The 18,919-nt window shown below is 39.5% G+C and overlaps 1 protein-coding gene across 1 annotated transcript in view; it reads right to left on the bottom strand.

The window, feature by feature from the left end:
- LOC124776465 (transcription initiation factor TFIID subunit 5) overlaps positions 1-15,737 on the bottom strand; it is a 64,896-nt gene extending 49,159 nt beyond the window's left edge. The window contains exons 1-2 of the mRNA XM_047251478.1: positions 15,583-15,737; positions 176-364 (exon numbers count right to left, since the gene is read on the bottom strand). Coding sequence (XP_047107434.1) covers positions 176-364; positions 15,583-15,645 — 252 coding nt within the window. The 5' untranslated portion in view covers positions 15,646-15,737. The remainder of the gene's footprint in view (positions 1-175; positions 365-15,582) is intronic.
- Between the last annotated feature and the right edge of the window lie 3,182 nt (positions 15,738-18,919).

Here is an 18,919-nt window from a genome sequence, read left to right as displayed (position 1 = left end):
ATAATAGTTTACAATTACTTAAGCTGCAGCATCTGAGGTATAAATTGCCTGCAGAATGCAGAACTTAAATTCATAACTTCGCAAACAATTTCATTAAATCTACCATTTGGCTTACCTGAATAATTACCTATAGGCCTAATATATGTAATTCGTAACTATTAGTTAAATGACTTACTTTGTAAATATCTAGTGCACCCTCCACAAATTTCTTTAAGTCCACATAAGCATCTTCATACACATCTGGATCTCCCTCACTTTTGTATGCTGACAGAACACTGCTGACCTCAGAATCTGTCTGAGGGGTCTCACCTGGTGTTTCAACATCAGTGAGATTTGCTTCCTTCTTTAAGAGTTCTTCTGTACTCTGTAATACCAGTGACATGGTACCACAGTTATAACAATGAAAATAATCAATTCTTGACAACAGAATACAAATGGACAGATTAAAAAATCTACTCACCACGTGGCAGCAGAACAACATACTTATAAGTAAAATAAAATACAGGCTTTTACTTATGCAAGCTGTTGGGCCAGTGGTTCTTTCTTCCAGCAGAAGGGTAGAAGCTGACACAGATGGGAAATGGGGCACATGGAGTATTGGGATGTGAAGGACGTCCACAATCTCGACAGGTAATGTTGAAAGTATAGCCGGAAGACATATGCCCGAGCTTCCAGCACTTAAAGCACCACATCGGCTGTGGGATATATGGTTTCACATCATAGTGGTATACCATCACCTTGACCTTTTTGGGTAATGTGTCACTCTCAAAGGCCAAGATGAGAGCACCAGTGGCAACCTGATTATGCCTCAGACCCTGAAAGGACGTGCTGGACAAAGTGAATGCCTCGTCCCTCTGTTGGCGTGCAGCTCCCAATCAGACTGTAAAAGAAGGTCCCTCTGGTATATAATACCCTGGACCACATTTAAGCTCTTATGGGATATGATGAAAACAGGAACATCCCCCAGTTTGTCACATGCGAGTAATGCCCGTGACTGGGTAGAGGATGATTATTTTATCAAGACTGACCTAGAGTGTGTATTGGACAATCCCTCCATCTTCCCAAACTTGTCCTCTAAATGCTCCACAAAAAACTGAGGCTTCACTGACATGAAAGATTCCCCATCAGCTCTTGTACGTACGAAGTATTGGGGCGAATAAGGTCCGCTGACATCCTTAGCCTGGCATTCCTCCCATGGTGTGGCCTTGAACGGGAATGATTTGGGGTCATACTTCTTCACATTAACGTTTAGCACTTAGAGACTGCTGGTGTTGGACCACAAGTAAGAGATTATGTACTATGCTTCATGGCATGTCATCCACCCTGATGCACCCCAATCCGACCAGGGGCCCTTCCGACAGTCGCCACCCAGCCTCAGTGAAGGCCATCTGGCAGGATGGCGGATTGTCAAGAGTCCCGATGCCGCAGGGAGATGGGCATTTACTCCTTGGCATATGTGGGTAGTTACTGGTACAAGCATCAGCAGAGTGATCCCTGTGCAGTCAGGGGGCTACAACCAATAGGGTACATGCAGCGCCACCACATGATCATCATTGATGCAGAAAAAGACATTGCACAGTGGATGAAGGAAAAGGAAACCGGGAAGGTGTCCTCAACCAACAGCTGGAGAATGACCGGAACTGCAAATCCATGACAATAAAGTGGGCTAAAGATCTGAGTGCATGATGGTAAAATGCACCATGTAAGGTGCCCTGCCCTACTTGGCTCGCTCTTTGGAAAAATTTGGAAGAATGGAAGTCAAACCCTACAGGGGACCATCACATAAAGGCTGAAATGAGTGAGACTCCTTTTAGTTGCCTCTTAAAACAGGCAGGAATACCTCGGGCCTATTCTAATCTACAGACCCACAGGGGGTCGTTGAAATTGTGTTTGGCATCATATGAAAGGTGTGGAAGGCATAAATACCTGCCATCCAATCGAAGACTTCAGTTTATTAGTGCTTTCTTGTGGCGGTGCAGCAGCTGTATGCTGCAATATAGTAGAGATCTGAAGAACACAAAGTGTTTAGTCTGACATAACCTGGAACATGCATTTTTTTATTTTTTATTTATTTATTTATTTTTTTATTTCAGAACTGATGATTGTGACTCTTTGGTCCTGAGTTGAGTGGAGAGACTGAACACGAGACTTAAAAGGCTCTGTGAGAAGCGAGGCTGCATCTTCCTGGACAAATATAGGAGTCGAGAACTGTAGGGTCCCCTTAAATGGGTTAGGTGTGCACTACACCTCAGAGGCTGCTACTGAGATACCTGACTGTGTGTCTGGTGCACACAAGGGTTTCTTAGACTACATGACTCTCCACCCAATCCAGATAATGACAGCTGTAGGAAACCCAGAAGTATCAGTGTAAGATCGAAAGAAATGCCTACCACAGGTGAGAGTATTAAAATCCTAATGGTAAACTGCTAAAGCATTTGCAATAAAGTGCCAAGAGTAGGAAGCACTCATGAAAAGCTGTGAAGCTCACATATTACTAGATACAGGAAGCTGGTTGAGACCTGAAGTTGATAGCAGTAAGATTTTCTGGGAAAATTTAAATGTCTATCAAAAAGATAGGCAAATGGGAAATGGATGTGGTGTATCTGTAACTGTAGACAAGAAACTCAAATCTACTGAGATAGAAATTGAATCTGCATGTGAGATTGTCTGGTCAAGACTCAGTATGAAGGCTGGGCATAAACTGATAATTGGATCCTTCTATCACCCGCCAGACTCATCTCCCAATGTAATCAAAAACTTTAGAGAAAACCTCAGTTCACTTGTACGTAAGTCCTCCAATTATACTGTAACCATTGGTGGAGACTTTAATCATCCAAAAATTAACTGGGGAAATTACAGTTCTGTTAGTGGAGGATGTGATAAGACATCCTGTAAAACATTACTAATTCTCTGAAAACTACCTAGAATAGATAGATAGTAACCCCACTCATGATGGAAATATATTGGATCAATTGGCAACAACTTTCAGTGCAGGGCAGAAACATGTAGAAGGACTCTGGCTCAAGTTTAACAGAATAGTTGACCATGCACTGGATGGATACATACCCAGTAGAACAGATCATAATGGGAGCGAACTTCCATTGTATAGTCACTATAAAGAAACTTCTAAAGAAACAGATATTATTGGATAATAGGTGAAAAACAAAGCATAGGGCTATACACAGAGAGATGCAGAATGAAACACATTTGGCTACCAAGAGAGCAATGCATGATGCCTTCAATGACTACCATAGCAGAATACTGTCAAATGATATTTTACAAAGAAATTCTGGCCATATGTACACACTGGAGGAAATCCTCTCTGGCTTCCGGCGGCTATCTGATTTGGTGAAGACTGCCAGTCTCACTAGTGGGATGAAAGCTGAGCTCACCATCTGCAGCATCGTCGACAGGACTGACTGCGGACCTTTGGTACAGAGCCGAGTGGAGGGTCTGAATCAGAGACTGAGACGGTTCTGCGACCGTGTGGGCTGCAGATTCCTCGACTTGCGCCATAGGGTGGTGGGGTTTCGGGTTCCGCTGGATAGGTCAGGAGTCCACTACATGCAACAAGCAGCTACACGGGTAGCAGGGGTTGTGTGGCGTGGGCTGGGCGGTTTTTTAGGTTAGATGGCCTTGGGCAAGTACAGAAAGGACAACAGCCTCAACGGGTGCGGGGCAAAGTCAGGACATGCGGGGACCAAGTAGCAATCGGTATTGTAATTGTCAACTGTCGAAGCTGCGTTGGTAAAGTACCAGAACTTCAAGCGCTGATAGAAAGCACCGAAACTGAAATCGTTATAGGTACAGAAAGCTGGCTTAAGCCAGAGATAAATTCTGCCGAAATTTTTACAAAGGTACAGACGGTGTTTAGAAAGGATAGATTGCATGCAACCGGTGGTGGAGTGTTCGTCGCTGTTAGTAGTAGTTTATCCTGTAGTGAAATAGAAGTGGATAGTTCCTGTGAATTATTATGGGTGGAGGTTACACTCAACAACCGAGCTAGGTTAATAATTGGCTCCTTTTACCGACCTCCCGACTCAGCAGCATTAGTGGCAGAACAACTGAGAGAAAATTTGGAATACATTTCACATAAATTTTCTCAGCATGTTATAGTCTTAGGTGGAGATTTCAATTTACCAGATATAGACTGGGACACTCAGATGTTTAGGATGGGTGGTAGGGACAGAGCATCGAGTGACATTATACTGAGTGCACTATCCGAAAATTACCTCGAGCAATTAAACAGAGAACCGACTCGTGGAGATAACATCTTGGACCTACTGATAACAAACAGACCCGAACTTTTCGAGTCTTTAAGTGCAGAACAGGGAATCAGTGATCATAAGGCCGTTGCAGCATCCCTGAATATGGAAGCTGGTAGGAATATAAAAAAAGGGAGGAAGGTTTATCTGTTTAGCGAGAGTAATAGAAGGCAGATTTCAGACTACCTAACAGATCAAAATGAAAATTTCTGTTCCAACACTGACAATGTTGAGTGTTTATGGAAAAAGTTCAAGGCAATCGTAAAATGCGTTTTAGACAGGTACATGCCGAGTAAAACTGTGAGGGACGGGAAAAACCCACCGTGGTACAACAACAAAGTTAGGAAACTACTGCGAAAGCAAAGAGAGCTTCACTCCAAGTTTAAACGCAGCCAAAACCTCTCAGACAAACAGAAGCTAAACAATGTCAAAGTCAGCGTAAGGAGGGCTATGCGTGAAGCGTTCAGTGAATTCGAAAGTAGAATTCTATGTACCGACTTGACAGAAAATCCTAGGAAGTTCTGGTCTTACGTTAAATCAGTAAGTGGCTCAAAAGAGCATATCCAGACACTCTGGGATGATGATGGCATTGAAACAGAGGATGACACGCGTAAAGCTGAAATACTAAACACCTTTTTCGAAAGCTGTTTCACAGAGGAAGACCGCAATGCAGTTCCTTCTCTAAATCCTCACACAAACGAAAAAATGGCTGACATCGAAATAAGTGTCCAAGGAATAGAAAAGCAACTGGAATCACTCAATAGAGGAAAGTCCACTGGACCTGATGGGATACCAATTCGATTCTACACAGAGTACGCGAAAGAACTTGCCCCCCTTCTAAGAGCCGTGTACCGCAAGTCTCAAGAGGAACGGAGGGTTCCAAATGATTGGAAAAGAGCACAGGTAGTCCCAGTCTTCAAGAAGGGTCGTCGAGCAGATGCGCAAAACTATAGACCTATATCTCTGACGTCGATCTTTTGTAGAATTTTAGAACATGTTTTTTGCTCGAGTATCATGTCGTTTTTGGAAACCCAGAATCTACTATGTAGGAATCAACATGGATTCCGGAAACAGCGATCGTGTGAGACCCAACTCGCTTTATTTGTTCATGAGACCCAGAAAATATTAGATACAGGCTCCCAGGTAGATGCTATTTTTCTTGACTTCCGGAAGGCGTTCGATACAGTTCCACACTGTCGCCTGATAAACAAAGTAAGAGCCTACGGAATATCAGACCAGCTGTGTGGCTGGATTGAAGAGTTTTTAGCAAACAGAACACAGCATGTTGTTATCAATGGAGAGACGTCTACAGACGTTAAAGTAACCTCTGGCGTGCCACAGGGAAGTGTTATGGGACCATTGTTTTTCACAATATATATAAATGACCTAGTAGATAGTGTCGGAAGTTCCATGCGGCTTTTTGCGGATGATGCTGTAGTATACAGAGAAGTTGCAGCATTAGAAAATTGTAGCGAAATGCAGGAAGATCTGCAGCGGATAGGCACTTGGTGCAGGGAGTGGCAACTGTCCCTTAACATAGACAAATGTAATGTATTGCGAACACATAGAAAGAAGGATCCTTTATTGTATGATTATATGATAGCGGAACAAACACTGGTAGCAGTTACTTCTGTAAAATATCTGGGAGTATGCGTGCGGAACGATTTGAAGTGGAATGATCATATAAAATTAATTGTTGGTAAGGCGGGTACCAGGTTGAGATTCATTGGGAGAGTGCTTAGAAAATGTAGTCCATTAACAAAGGAGGTGGCTTACAAAAGACACGTTCGACCTATACTTGAGTATTGCTCATCAGTGTGGGATCCGTACCAGATCGGTTTGACGGAGGAGATAGAGAAGATCCAAAGGAGAGCAGCGCGTTTCGTGACAGGGTTATTTGGTAACCGTGATAGCGTTACGGAGATGTTTAATAAACTCAAGTGGCAGACTCTACAAGAGAGGCGCTCTGCATCGCGGTGTAGCTTGCTCGCCAGGTTTCGAGAGGGTGCGTTTCTGGATGAGGTATCGAATATATTGCTTCCCCCTACTTATACCTCCCGAGGAGATCACGAATGTAAAATTAGAGAGATTAGAGCGCGCACGGAGGCTTTCAGACAGTCGTTCTTCCCGCAAACCATACGCGACTGGAACAGGAAAGGGAGGTAATGACAGTGGCACGTAAAGTGCACTCCGCCACACACCGTTGGGTGGCTTGCGGAGTATAAACGTAGATGTAGATGTTAGTGGCACCAAAGTTAGTGTCCAGTGCCTAGTGAATGAGACAGGAAATGAAATTGAGGCTAGCAAAGTGAAAGCTGAAGTATTTAACTCTGTTTTCAAATGTTTCTTTACAAAGGAAAACCCAGGAGAATAGCCCCCATTTAATCCTTGTATCACTGAAAAGGTGAATGAAATAAGTATTAGTGTCTGTGGTGTTGAGAAATAGATGAAATCTTTAAAATTGTGTCTGGAATCTCTGTCAGTTCCTAATACTGAATTTGTGACTGAGTTAGCTCCCTTCTAACCAAAATGTATCATAGATCTCTTGAACAAAAAAACATACACAGTTCTTGGAAAAAAAGCACAGGTTACACTTGACTCCAAGAAGAATAGTAAAGCGATAAATAAAACTATCATCCAATATCCTTGACATCAGTTTGTTGTAGAATCTTAGAACACAGTCTGAGCTCACACATACCGAGGTATGTTGAACAGTCGACCTCCTCAATGCCAGATAGCATGTATTCCAAAAACATCGATCATGTGAAACCCAACTCACACTTTTCTCACATCACATACCGAAAGCTTTCGATCAAGGCAGTCAGGGAGGTGCAGCATCTCTTTATTTCTGAAAAGCATTTGACTCAATACCACACCTACCATTATTGTCAAAAGGACAATCATATGGGGTATCAAGGGAAATATGTGACTGGACTGAAGACATTTTGGAAGGCAGGGCACAGCATGTTGTTTTGGATGGAGAGTCATTGTCAGGTGTAGAAGTAACTTCAGGTGTGCCACAGGGAAGTGTATTGGGAGCCTTGCTGTTCATGTTGTATATTAATGACCTTGCAGACAATATTAATAATAAAATCTGGCTATTCGTGGATGGTGCAGTTATCTATAATGAAGAAGTTGCATAAATATTCAGTCACATCTTGATAAGATCTCAAAGTGATGGAAAGATTGGCAACTTGCTTTAAATGTTCAGAAATGTATAATTTTGTCTTCACAAAATGAAAAAGAAAACAAAGTATCCTAGGACTATGACATCAATGAGACACTGTTGAAATGTATCTGGGTGTAACACTTTGTAGTGATATGAAATGGAATGATCACATAGGCTCAGTTGTGGGCAAGTTATTGGTAGAATATTAGGGAAGTGCAATCAGTCCATAAAGGAGACTACTTACAAATCTCTCATGCAACCAGTTTTAGACAATTGCTAGAGTGTGTGGGACCCATACCAAATAGGTCTAACAGGAAATATAGAATGTATACAGAGAAGGGCAGCACAAATGGTCACAAGTTTGTTTGGTCCATGTGAGAGTATCACAGAGATACTGAAAGAACTGAATTGGAAGACTCTTGAAGACAGACAAACTATCCTGAGAAAGTCTTTAACAAAGTTTCAAGAACTGACTTTAAATGATGACTCTAGGAATATGCTACAATCCCCTACTCATTGCTTGCATGGGATCATGAGGATAAGATTAGAATAATTACTGCACACAAAAAGGCATTCAAACAATCACTCTTTCCATGCTCCATAGGTCAGGGAATATGAAGATACCCTAATAACTGGTACACTGGGATGTACCCTCTGCCATGCACCTCACAGTGGTTTGCAGAGTATAGATGTACATCTAGACCTATCTTCCGATGTTTCATCTCACTGTTCTATTTGAAATAGCATCTTCATACTGTTCTGTTTTGGCTTGTGCATAGTCCGTTGCATAGTACAGCATCTCAGACCTTTTGCAGTTAAGTCTACTGGTTGATTGTGGAACAGCCTCAATCCCCCCCCAATTCCAGTCAGTTGGCCCACCAGAATTTTTAGTGTAAGAATAGCACAATGTGTTCTATATGGAACAGTCTTTGACTGAGGAACTCCCATTTAGCATATCTTCACCATAGTAGATTAATCTGAAAGAACATCACCACAAACAACTCATGACATAAATATTAAATATCTTTTAGATATAATGATGTATGTATATGGAGACTGAAGGGATGAATGAAAATTTGTACCAAAGTTGAGATTCAAACCCAGGTCTCCTGCTCACTAGACAGATCCACTTACCATTATGCCACCCTTGCACAGTGGCTTTGCATGGACTACCCTAGCATGCCTCCTTCATCAATCCAAATTCCCATTCATACCTCTACCCACATGGTATTCTCTAAAATTCAAAAAGCAATGCAGAGGTTCTCCAACTGTCTCGGGATAGCACCTCAGCATCAAACAAAACAGGGGATTATGCCTGAAACCCAGACATAGGCAATTTACTCAAATGAAATATATGATTCCAGAGACACTTTTAAATCTCAAACATCTATTACATATATACCTGTATGCAGACTGAAGTGATGAATGAGACAGCTTCTGCAACGCTGCTCAAATTTAGGGGGAATACCAAGTGGGCTGAGGTGTGAATGTGAATTTGGTTTGAGGAGAGAGGTGTGCCGATAGTCTGTGCAGTTGTGCAAAGCCACTGTGCCAAGGTGGTGTCGTGCTTAGTCAATCTGCCTGGTGACCAGGAGAAGCAAGTTTGAATCCCGAACTAGGTACAAATTTTCATTCATCACTTCAGTTTGCATATATACATCATAGATGTCTGAGGCTTGAAAAGGTGTCTGAAACCATATAGTTTCATTTCATTTCACTTCACTATTTCATCTCTCAAAGCTACCAACTCATCTTCTACTGTATTCCTTTCTCCTGTTCCTGTCAATTGTTGCCTAATGCTCCCACTGAAATTCTCCACAACCTCTCATTCTTTCAACTTATCTACTTAAATTTCCACCCTATTACATTTTTTTCTGTTTTAATCTATAGTTCCTCACCAATCAGTTGTGGCCATAGTCCACATTTGCTCCTGGAAATGTCTTACACTTTAAAATCTGATTCTGAAACCTTCTGGTGTCTCCTAGTCACTTCCATGTGTACACCCATGATTTATAAATAAAGTGTTAGTGATGATTAAATTGTGCTCTGTGCAAAATTCTATCAGGCGGCTCCCTCTTTCATTCCCTTCCCCCAGTCCATATTCTTCTACTATTTTCCTTTTCCTACTATTGAATTCCAGTCCCCTATCACAATTTCTTTTTCTTTCTTTCTTTCTTTTTTGTCTTATCTGTCTTATCATGCCTTCTTTCACTCTTTCAATCTCCTCATCATATGTGGTGCAATTTGGCATATAATATTGTACTACAGTGGTGGCTGTTTGCTTCATGTTTATCTTGGCAGCAATAATGTGTCCACTATGCTGTTCATAGGAGTTTACTCACATTTCTGTTTTCTTATTCATTATTAGACCTACTCATGGATTACCCTTATTTGATTTTGCATTTATAACCCTGTACCCACCTGACCAGAAGTCCTGTTCCTCCTGCCGCCGAACTTCACTAATTCCCACTGTGCTGGTGTAAGCCTTCACCAGCACACCAGTCGGCACTAGGACACACTGTATAGCAGGCACTAAACTAAATGTGCCTATGACAAGAGAAGGCCACGACATGCCCCAAGCTATGTGCTGCTAACGCCCCAATGTCAGCATGCATATAGGCTGCTGACGAGCAGCCTCAATCTCAGTACCTTTGTACATCGCATCAGGACTCAGTTCGCATTGCACCTCTATAAATTGCACTGTGCTCTATTCTTCCACAGTGTTTGTCATCACCTAGCACCTGAGCTAGCTGTGAGGGAACGTTAGTCATTGTATAAAGTTGTGATATACAAACGGTCAAGATTCAAGAATTAGTAGACATTATTTGATTGCTGTTAACCACAGAACCTCAGATTGGATACCATTGAGGTTAAGTACTCAATTTGTACTTGTAATAAAGTGTATTTTAACCACATATGCATTTTGTGTTGTAATGAGAAGAACCCGGTCACCCACCTATCATACCACTCTCTCCTCATCCAGTCAGGAGACACAAATCATTTCAAGAGGACACAGCCACAACACCCAGTATATCTAACTTCAATGTACCCATTTCTCTTTTTAAACTTTCTAATGTACCTGCCCAATCTGAGGATCTAACATTCCACACTTCACCCAATACAATGCTAGTTTTGCTTTTCCTGATAGCGGTGTCCTCTTGAGTAGCCCCGACCAGAGATCTGAAAGGGGGACTATTTTACCTCCAGAATATTTTACCCTAGAGGATACCATCATCATTTAACAATACAGTAGAGATGCATGCCCCCAGAATAAATAATGGCTGTAGTTTCCCTTACTTTTAGCCATTCACAGTAACAGCACAGTAAGGCCATGTTGGCTGATGTTACAAAGCCAGACTGTTGCCCCTGCAATTTCTGTGCTTCTTCAGGAAGCACACATTTTTTTTGAACACTACACAGACACCCCTCCATTGTGGTTGAACATATGATATGGGTATCTGCATTGAGGTACACAAGCCACACCACCTCAGCAAGGTCTATGGCTCGTGGTGGGAGGAAGATACTTTCACAATGTTCTTGAGAAATGGATGAATTGTTTTAACAGCAATTTTTTACATCACTAAGTAACTTCGTTTCAAGAATGTATAAACAAGACAGTATTGTACACTAGGGGAAAACTGAATAAGATTGTTCTGTTTTAAACAGACTGGCCATGTATTTGGGCAGCCACAGGTCCTAATCTACATCTGACCACCCTGATTTAGGTTTCCTGTAGTTCCCTAAATTACTTCAGTCAAATGGCAAGATGGTTCCCATATACAATCACAGCACCAGACTCACTTTTGTCAAGCTAGAACTGTATGTGTAAACACCTGTATATATGAATTACGTTGATTTTGTTCTGAAACTGTGATATCATGACATGTCCAATAGCCTTCTGAAAGTCATCCACAGATGAATAAAATTAGTAATACTACTACAAATTTTCTATGATCTGACCTAGTTTATGAGACAGGTACACCCTGTGTGTTGACTTGCTGAGTAAGGATGTAGATGTTGATCTGGCAAAGCCCTATTTATAAAAGAAGATAATGCAGAATGTATAAATCATTGTTGCATTCAACCGAAATAGCTAATGTAATTGAAAACAGCTAACTATCTTCAGTAGTCCAAATTATTTTTCTCAGGTTGTGAAAATTGGCGATTTTGGTTAGAAATGTGGTTCTAACTATTTAGGTCATTACTGATGCCACCAAAAGTTTGGCACACCTATTGACATTTCATTTGTAGATCGGCACAACATGCATTTCACAACCTTGTGATAGATGCCAACAATGAATAAATCAAATCTACACATGAAGACTGACTAGACATTTGAATAGCTAGATATAGTGTGTCATCATCACCTTGAACAGTTTCCAGCCTCAGGCTGGATCTGTTGGAAACATAAGACTTACCATCTAGTCCTGTTTTCCCACCATCTTTCGGTATTCATTCTGGTCCAGTTCTCACCTCATTTTTCAACATACTCCTCCGCATCTTTCAGCCATCTATCCATTGGTCTTCCTCTTGGTCCTTTCCTTCGCATCTCCATTTCATGTATCTTCTTGGAATTCTCTTGTTTTCTATTCCCTTTAAATGCTCATACCATCTCAGCCTTGATGCTATTATCGTGTTCTGCAGGGGTTCTACTTTCACTATTTCCCTTACCCTTTCATTCTTTATTCTGTCTCTCCTTGTTACCCCCATCCTCTTCTTACCCACATTTCAGGTACATAACCAGACTCCCTACACTTCGCACGAATGCTTCTGCCTGGCTGCAATGTTAACTAGTCTCTCTCTCATTTCTTCTATTTGCCACTATTACACTGCCCAAGTGCTTGACACTCTTTACATTCTTCAACTATTCACCTCCAATCTTTATTCTGCTAGCTGTAAACAGGATCTCACATTTGAAGAGTCCAGAGCAAAAACCTGATACGTCCAAAATTCCAAATTTTCTGTCTTTTTTTTCATAATTTAATATTTCAGCCAGTGTAGTTTTAGATGATGTTGCACAACTGGTCAAAAATCTGACAAGTAGAGGGATATTTCAATATCTTGTAAACATGTGCAGCGGGAAAAACCTTACAAGTCCACACAAAACAGATTCCAAGCCTGTGTAGGTCCTGTTTCCGCTAATATTATCATTTTTCTCACAGTCATTGTTGTGTATAATTTGACCATTGTAGTTAGTTTTGTGGAGATGGTGACAAAAGTTTTACCTGGCATTATGTAAAATAAAGAAGACAGTAACTCATCTATTCACGAAGAAAAAAATATAGAATGTCATTGGTGAAGCTGACTAAGAAAAGGAAGAAGTTTAGTTGCAAAAATTTCCCTTGTCTGAATATAAAGACAAATGAAGTTTATTATAAATGTCAGCTGTCTGTATTTATTTTCAATGTTCCTGTTTTGGCTTAAGGCGATAGTTATTTGTATGCGTATCCAGAGACCACGGGCCTAAAAGGAGCAGAACATTTAAGACTGTGGTCACATGAAAAAAGAGAATCACATAAGTGTAAAAACAATTGTTTTGATATTGTCAACGATGAAAATAAAATAAATTTTATTAATAATAAGAACCAATTTGAAAATCATGATGAAATAAACCTCTGTTTAAGTAGTTTAATCACAGTGGTCCCTGTACAGCACAGGCATCCAAGAAGAGAATAGTAGGAGGCACAGTTCCGTGAAGTATCTTATAAATTCTGTGTTCATATTACGTTTACTGGAACTGTCCAAGAAATACATGTGTGCTAGCAAGCATTTATGTCATTACATAAATGCTTGCTTTCACACATCATTACATGGAATACAGAAGAGCAAGGTAGATCATTTACTCATGGAACTTAAATCTGGAGACCAATCTCTGCGAGATGGCAGAGTAAAACATAAAACCCACGTACAAGCTTTAATAGATGGAACACGTGAAATAATAAGACGGTAAATTATATCATTTAAAGGTTGCAACAGCAATTATAGAGTCTTTGAATATTTTAAAAAAAATGTTCTGTTCATATTTCAATAACACTTTGATCTAATACTTGTGGTTCCTGCAACAAGTATCAAGCCAAGAGGAAAGAATTTGGAGAAGGTACTGACTTTAACATCATTTGCAGAACATAAAGTAAGAGTTCATTCTGAACTTCGATTCAATAAACCATCTCACAAATTGCATCTTAGAAAGCAAAAAGTAAAAAAAAAATCCATCACACATTGCAATAATGATGAACTACAGCAAAAATTTCCCTTGTCGAAATATAAAGACAAATAAAGTTTTAATGCCAGCTGTCAGTATTTATTTTCAATGTTCATGTTTTGGCAGAAGGTGATAGTTATTTTTACGTGTATCTAGAGACCACAGGCCAAAAAGGAGCAGACAAAGTTTCACTGTTCATTCTTCATTTTGTAAACTACTTTCTAGATACACAAGTCAGACAATTGGAGATCTTTTGTGAATCCTGTAGAGGGCAAAACAAGAATGCAACTGTGCTGAGATTCCTTCAACATCTAGTCTACACAGAAAAACAATTGGACTTTCTAAAGATGACATTCCCCATTAGCAGTCATTCGTGCCTAGAATGTGATAAAAATATTGGTTTGATCGGTCAACCTCAAGAATGTCATATGCTGATGGACTGGTGTCAGGTTTTCCAGATTTCACACATTACCCTTCGCCATTTGTAGTCACTGATGTTGAGGAGCAGCTGTAAATATCAACAAATTGACAGCACATCTGGATAACACAATATAACAGAAGAAACTACCTTTCCAAACCTGGTCAATAGGAAAATCGGAAGTCATGTGACATAATGGAGCACTGGTTTGGTTTAGAAGCAGCTACAATGGAGCTTACAAGCAAGCTTCGTTACTTCTTCCAGGACAGAAATGGCGAGTTACTGACTTGCAAGAAGGCCAATTCAACTTCCCTTCTACTCGATACGGTAACTTTACAACAACATATGTTGAAGTTTTTTAATTCTTAAACTAAGCTTTTTTTATATTAGCCATATAACTATTTGAATTTAGGTTTCTGATTACTTCACAGGTTATCTTAAAACATCTGTGCTGAGAAAGATAGAGACTTGCAGGACTTGAAAAGATTTTGCCATAGTGAAGTACAAGTGAATTTTGATCGTCTTCACCGTTACGCCCACCTACTGTAAAAGGACAGAATGTTTCATAGTGTATTATTACAAGAGTACATTAGATAATTAGTTATAATGAGAATTTAAATAAGTGTATAGCTGCCTGCAATATGTTATGGGATTGTCAAATTTTTCCTCTGTACAGGCTTTATTCACGATAAAAATGCATCGTATAGTCGTAAACCTTCATCAGATATGTATAATTTCAGCAGTACCATTGCTCTGGAATATGTCTTATCAACTCAAAGACTATAACTTGAAAAATGAAAATTCTGTGAGCCTTGAAACTTCAAATTTCGTCCCCTGAAAAAAATGAGAACTGTGACTTATCAGGTTTTCCCCCAGGATTCTTCATTTGTTGAGCTGAAATTTCATTCCATACTGTTATACAGTTTCTTCCCAAGCATCCAGCTATTTCTGAATCTCCACTTCCCTGTTTCCTTCGATCATAGTCATCTGTAAACACCATTGCTATCACCTTGTCTTCTTCAGTTTTTTCTGTCACTTTAGTCATTCTCTCTTTCAAGGCCGCAATGAAGAGGAGAAGTGACAATGCACTGCCCTCTTCCAAACCATTTGTTTGCTGGAACCAATCATTCCTTTTATTTCCAACCACTCAGGCTTCCACTGTACATCTCCTCCACAGATTTAGAGTGTAAATACTATAACCATTGCTTGCTGGAAAAATGAGGCGTACTTTTATAGCAGGAAAAAAAAGGAGAATTATAAAGACACTAGTTTGTAAAGGGGATATCTGGCATCCACCGAAGGTATCTTCAATATATAAGCCACAAGCAGGGGTTGTTTGCTACATATGTCCAACATCAAATGCTTAAGAACACATGCACCAGTTTACTTCATACTGTCTTGAGGTTACACTGGTTCTCGTTTACATCATAGTTATCCATGGGTCAACAGCAGCATCGTATAAATCTCGGCTTTTTTTACTGTACGATATAGCAATACTTCTGACTTATTAGGAAAAATATCACGTTACCTTTAAGTTATATCGACGTAGTAGCTGCAACACAGCCAAGAGTGTCTGTTTGTCGGAAGCCATCTGTAGCTGTTTGGCTTACGATTAAAATTCTGTAGAGACGTCAACACTGACATTCATAATTGTATACACACACGCACACACACACACACACACACACAGTATTGTACACATTCCAAAGCTCTTAAAACTAAAAGAACGTCCTCACGATGGAGCAAGATGTCTGCAAGTTACTGCCGTCAGAAATGGCATGCTAACCTCTTTACGCCAGTTGTAATGAGGTTTATATCATAATTTCACAAGCGTTTTATTGGTATTATCAAGATTTCAGCGTTACCAATTAGGAAATAGGAAGACTGCAGACATTAGACGTCCATTCCTCACCAATTAAACATTTCCATTGTTCCTATCACCAATGTGAAAATTTAGACTTGTGAAGACAATCATATAATACGTTCCCCGGAACCTCGCTGTCTCTCTACATGGTAGAAAATGAAAGGTTATAGTAATTATAGAGATATAAACGCTATTATAAACAAATTATATTAACTTAAGCTGCAGCACATTGTCGTTAAATGTTAAACAAGACAACATAAAAAAGTTAAGAATGATTACATTATTTAGAAAGGATCATAACCCCGGTTTGTCACGCGCGTTGAAGTAGAGCTACCACAAAAAAATACCCAGAGGTTGCTGTCTAAACCTTAGTTTCAAAAAAGATGCATCTCATCCAAATTATTCCGAAAGAGTCTGACCCAGTTATTGAGAAGAATTCAAATCAAATCAAATTTTATTGTCGTTAGTCAAAAAATACAAGGAAAGGTACCAAAACACAATACAATACAGACATACAGGTTGTTTTAAAGGTACCAATTAGTTTTTAAAAAAATATACAGAAAAGAAAAGTATTTACAGTTGTACATCTCCTTGGATCAAATTTGTCACAGAATATGATACCGCCTATATTTTCACTACATGCTATAATTATCATTCATTCTGGAGGCGTTTCAAGTTTTCTTCGAATTCCAGAATGTTGTAGGTTGCATTCAGAATCAGCCAATTTTTTAGTTTCTTCGCTAGTTCCTGTACTGGCATTTCCCTCGGTGTTATAGGCAGTTTGTTGAATAGCTTAATCCCTGTGTAGTTATGGCAGTTTTGGGTTTTCTTTAGCCTTACCTGGGGCATGTCAATGTAATGTTTATTTCTTGTGTTGTGTGAATGTACCTACCCACTTACTGTGAAATTACTCTGGTTTTCTTTGATGTCTATCAGACAGTGGTATATGAATACTGCAGAGAGAGTCATTATTTTCAGCTCTCTGAATACTGGTATGTCAGTGTTGGGTAAGCCCTTCATACCCCTAAGTGCCCTTTTCTGCCACTTAAAAACTTCCTGAGCCCCTTAAGAGTTCCCCCAAAGTATTATACCATAGACCAGGTGCGAGTGGAAAAAGGCATAGTATGCCTCTAACATTTGGCTCTTTCTGACGCAAGTCCTAAGTTTGCGCAATAAAAAAATTACTCTGGACAGTGTATTGCATAGTTGTCGCATACGTTCGACCCAGTTCAAATTCGGGTCTAAATAAATTCCTAGCAGTTTGACAGATGTGTTTACCGTTCCTTCTGGTTTCAACTTACTCAAATGAAAATATATTGTCTCTGTTTTATTGCGATTTAAGACTAATTTATTGTTTTGCAACCATGTGGTGGAGTTTTCTACCATGTCTGTATTTTTGTCCTGTAAAGTTTCCAGATTTCTGTCTGATGTTATTAAGGTGATGTCGTCAGCATATAGAATTCATTTATCTGGCAAGTTGTGTGCGAGGTAATTGATATACACTAGAAAGAGAAATGGGCTAATTACTGATCCTTGAATAACTCTGGTTTCAATTTTAGTATCTCTGACAGTTGGTTCTCAATTATGACCATTTGTTGTCTGTTATCAAGGTACGATTCTATTAGCGATAACTGTGAGCCCTTTATACGATACAGTTTTAACTTAGAAAATAGGATCTCATGGGAAATAGTGTCTAAAGCCTTACTGAGATCTAAGAGTGTAATACAAATAATGAAATGTATCTCGAAATTGGTAACGATCTTGTTGATGATATTGTCTATGGCTTTAATGGTTGATTCACCTGTCCTAAATCCAAACTGAGCGTTGTTAAATAAATTGTTCGTTTCAAAGTACTTCAATAGTTGTGTTTTCATGCAATATTCAATGAGTTTTGATAAAGTAAGGACAGTCGAAACTGATCTGTAGTTATTTGGACAGTCTCTGTCCACTTTCTTATGGACTGGAACCTTGATTGTCATTTTTAGACAATCTGGAAAGATTCTGTCCTCAAGGATGCAATTTATGAGATAAGTTAACGTTAGCAATATTGTGTCTGAGATTTGTTTCAATATCGCATTAGAGAAACTGTAATAATCCTTGGTTTTGGAGTTACTCAATTTTGCAATTATTTTAGACACTTCCCTAGGGGTGACTTGTTTCCAACTAAAGTTTAATCCCCTAGTTCTATCTGCAGTATAGTTACTCACTCTATGTATATATTAACTCTAGATTGCCAGTGGGAGTAATATTTTTAACACTATTTACAAAGAACTCATTAAGTATGTTAGGTGCAATAGGCATTGATTCCTTTCTTACTTTTCTCCCTAATTCTTTATTTATAACTACCCAGGCAGTTTTACACTTATTTTTAGAATTATTGATAAAATTTTCATTGGCTCTTCTCTTGGCTCCTTTTATTTCCCTTCTATAGACTTGTTTTGCCCTGGTATACCCATTGTAGTGTAATAAATATGTAATGTACTGAATCGCCTGTGAGAAAGTTAAGTGGTAAAGGTGTTATCTGAGAGACTCTATGATAATTATATCGTTGAATCGGAATGTAACTCTCTCTGTGGTTAACTCGTAACTAAGGGTAACTAGAGTTTTCTGTTCGCTTCTTTTGATGTTATGTGGAGATTTGTTCAAGAGACACAATAAACCGTTATAATTTCATGAGAACAAAGGTGAGCGTCACGACCTTTATTAGTATTTTTGGAAGTATTAAAATAGCAGAATTGTTTCAGATTGAATGCGACGTGTACGGAAAGAGACGTGGACAACAGCACTCGAACCTGCAATCTCCTGTATGAATAGTTGCTAAAAATATCCAGCCATCTCTCCCAAGACTCTTCGTACGCGCAACAATCAGTAATTCTTTTAACAGCACTATCAGAGACAATTTTATCACGTTGTTGCGACCTTCTACTGCAAGCATAATACATCGACAAAAGACAAACAAAAAATAGACAAACACTTAAAAGAATCTACCATACTATCTTTA

Source organism: Schistocerca piceifrons, chromosome 2, assembly GCF_021461385.2.
Source record: "Schistocerca piceifrons isolate TAMUIC-IGC-003096 chromosome 2, iqSchPice1.1, whole genome shotgun sequence".
In the NCBI taxonomy this organism is placed as follows: domain Eukaryota; kingdom Metazoa; phylum Arthropoda; class Insecta; order Orthoptera; family Acrididae; genus Schistocerca; species Schistocerca piceifrons.
The sequence above is the reverse complement of the archived record's forward strand: the minus strand, read 5'-3'. Positions and strand labels throughout refer to the sequence as shown.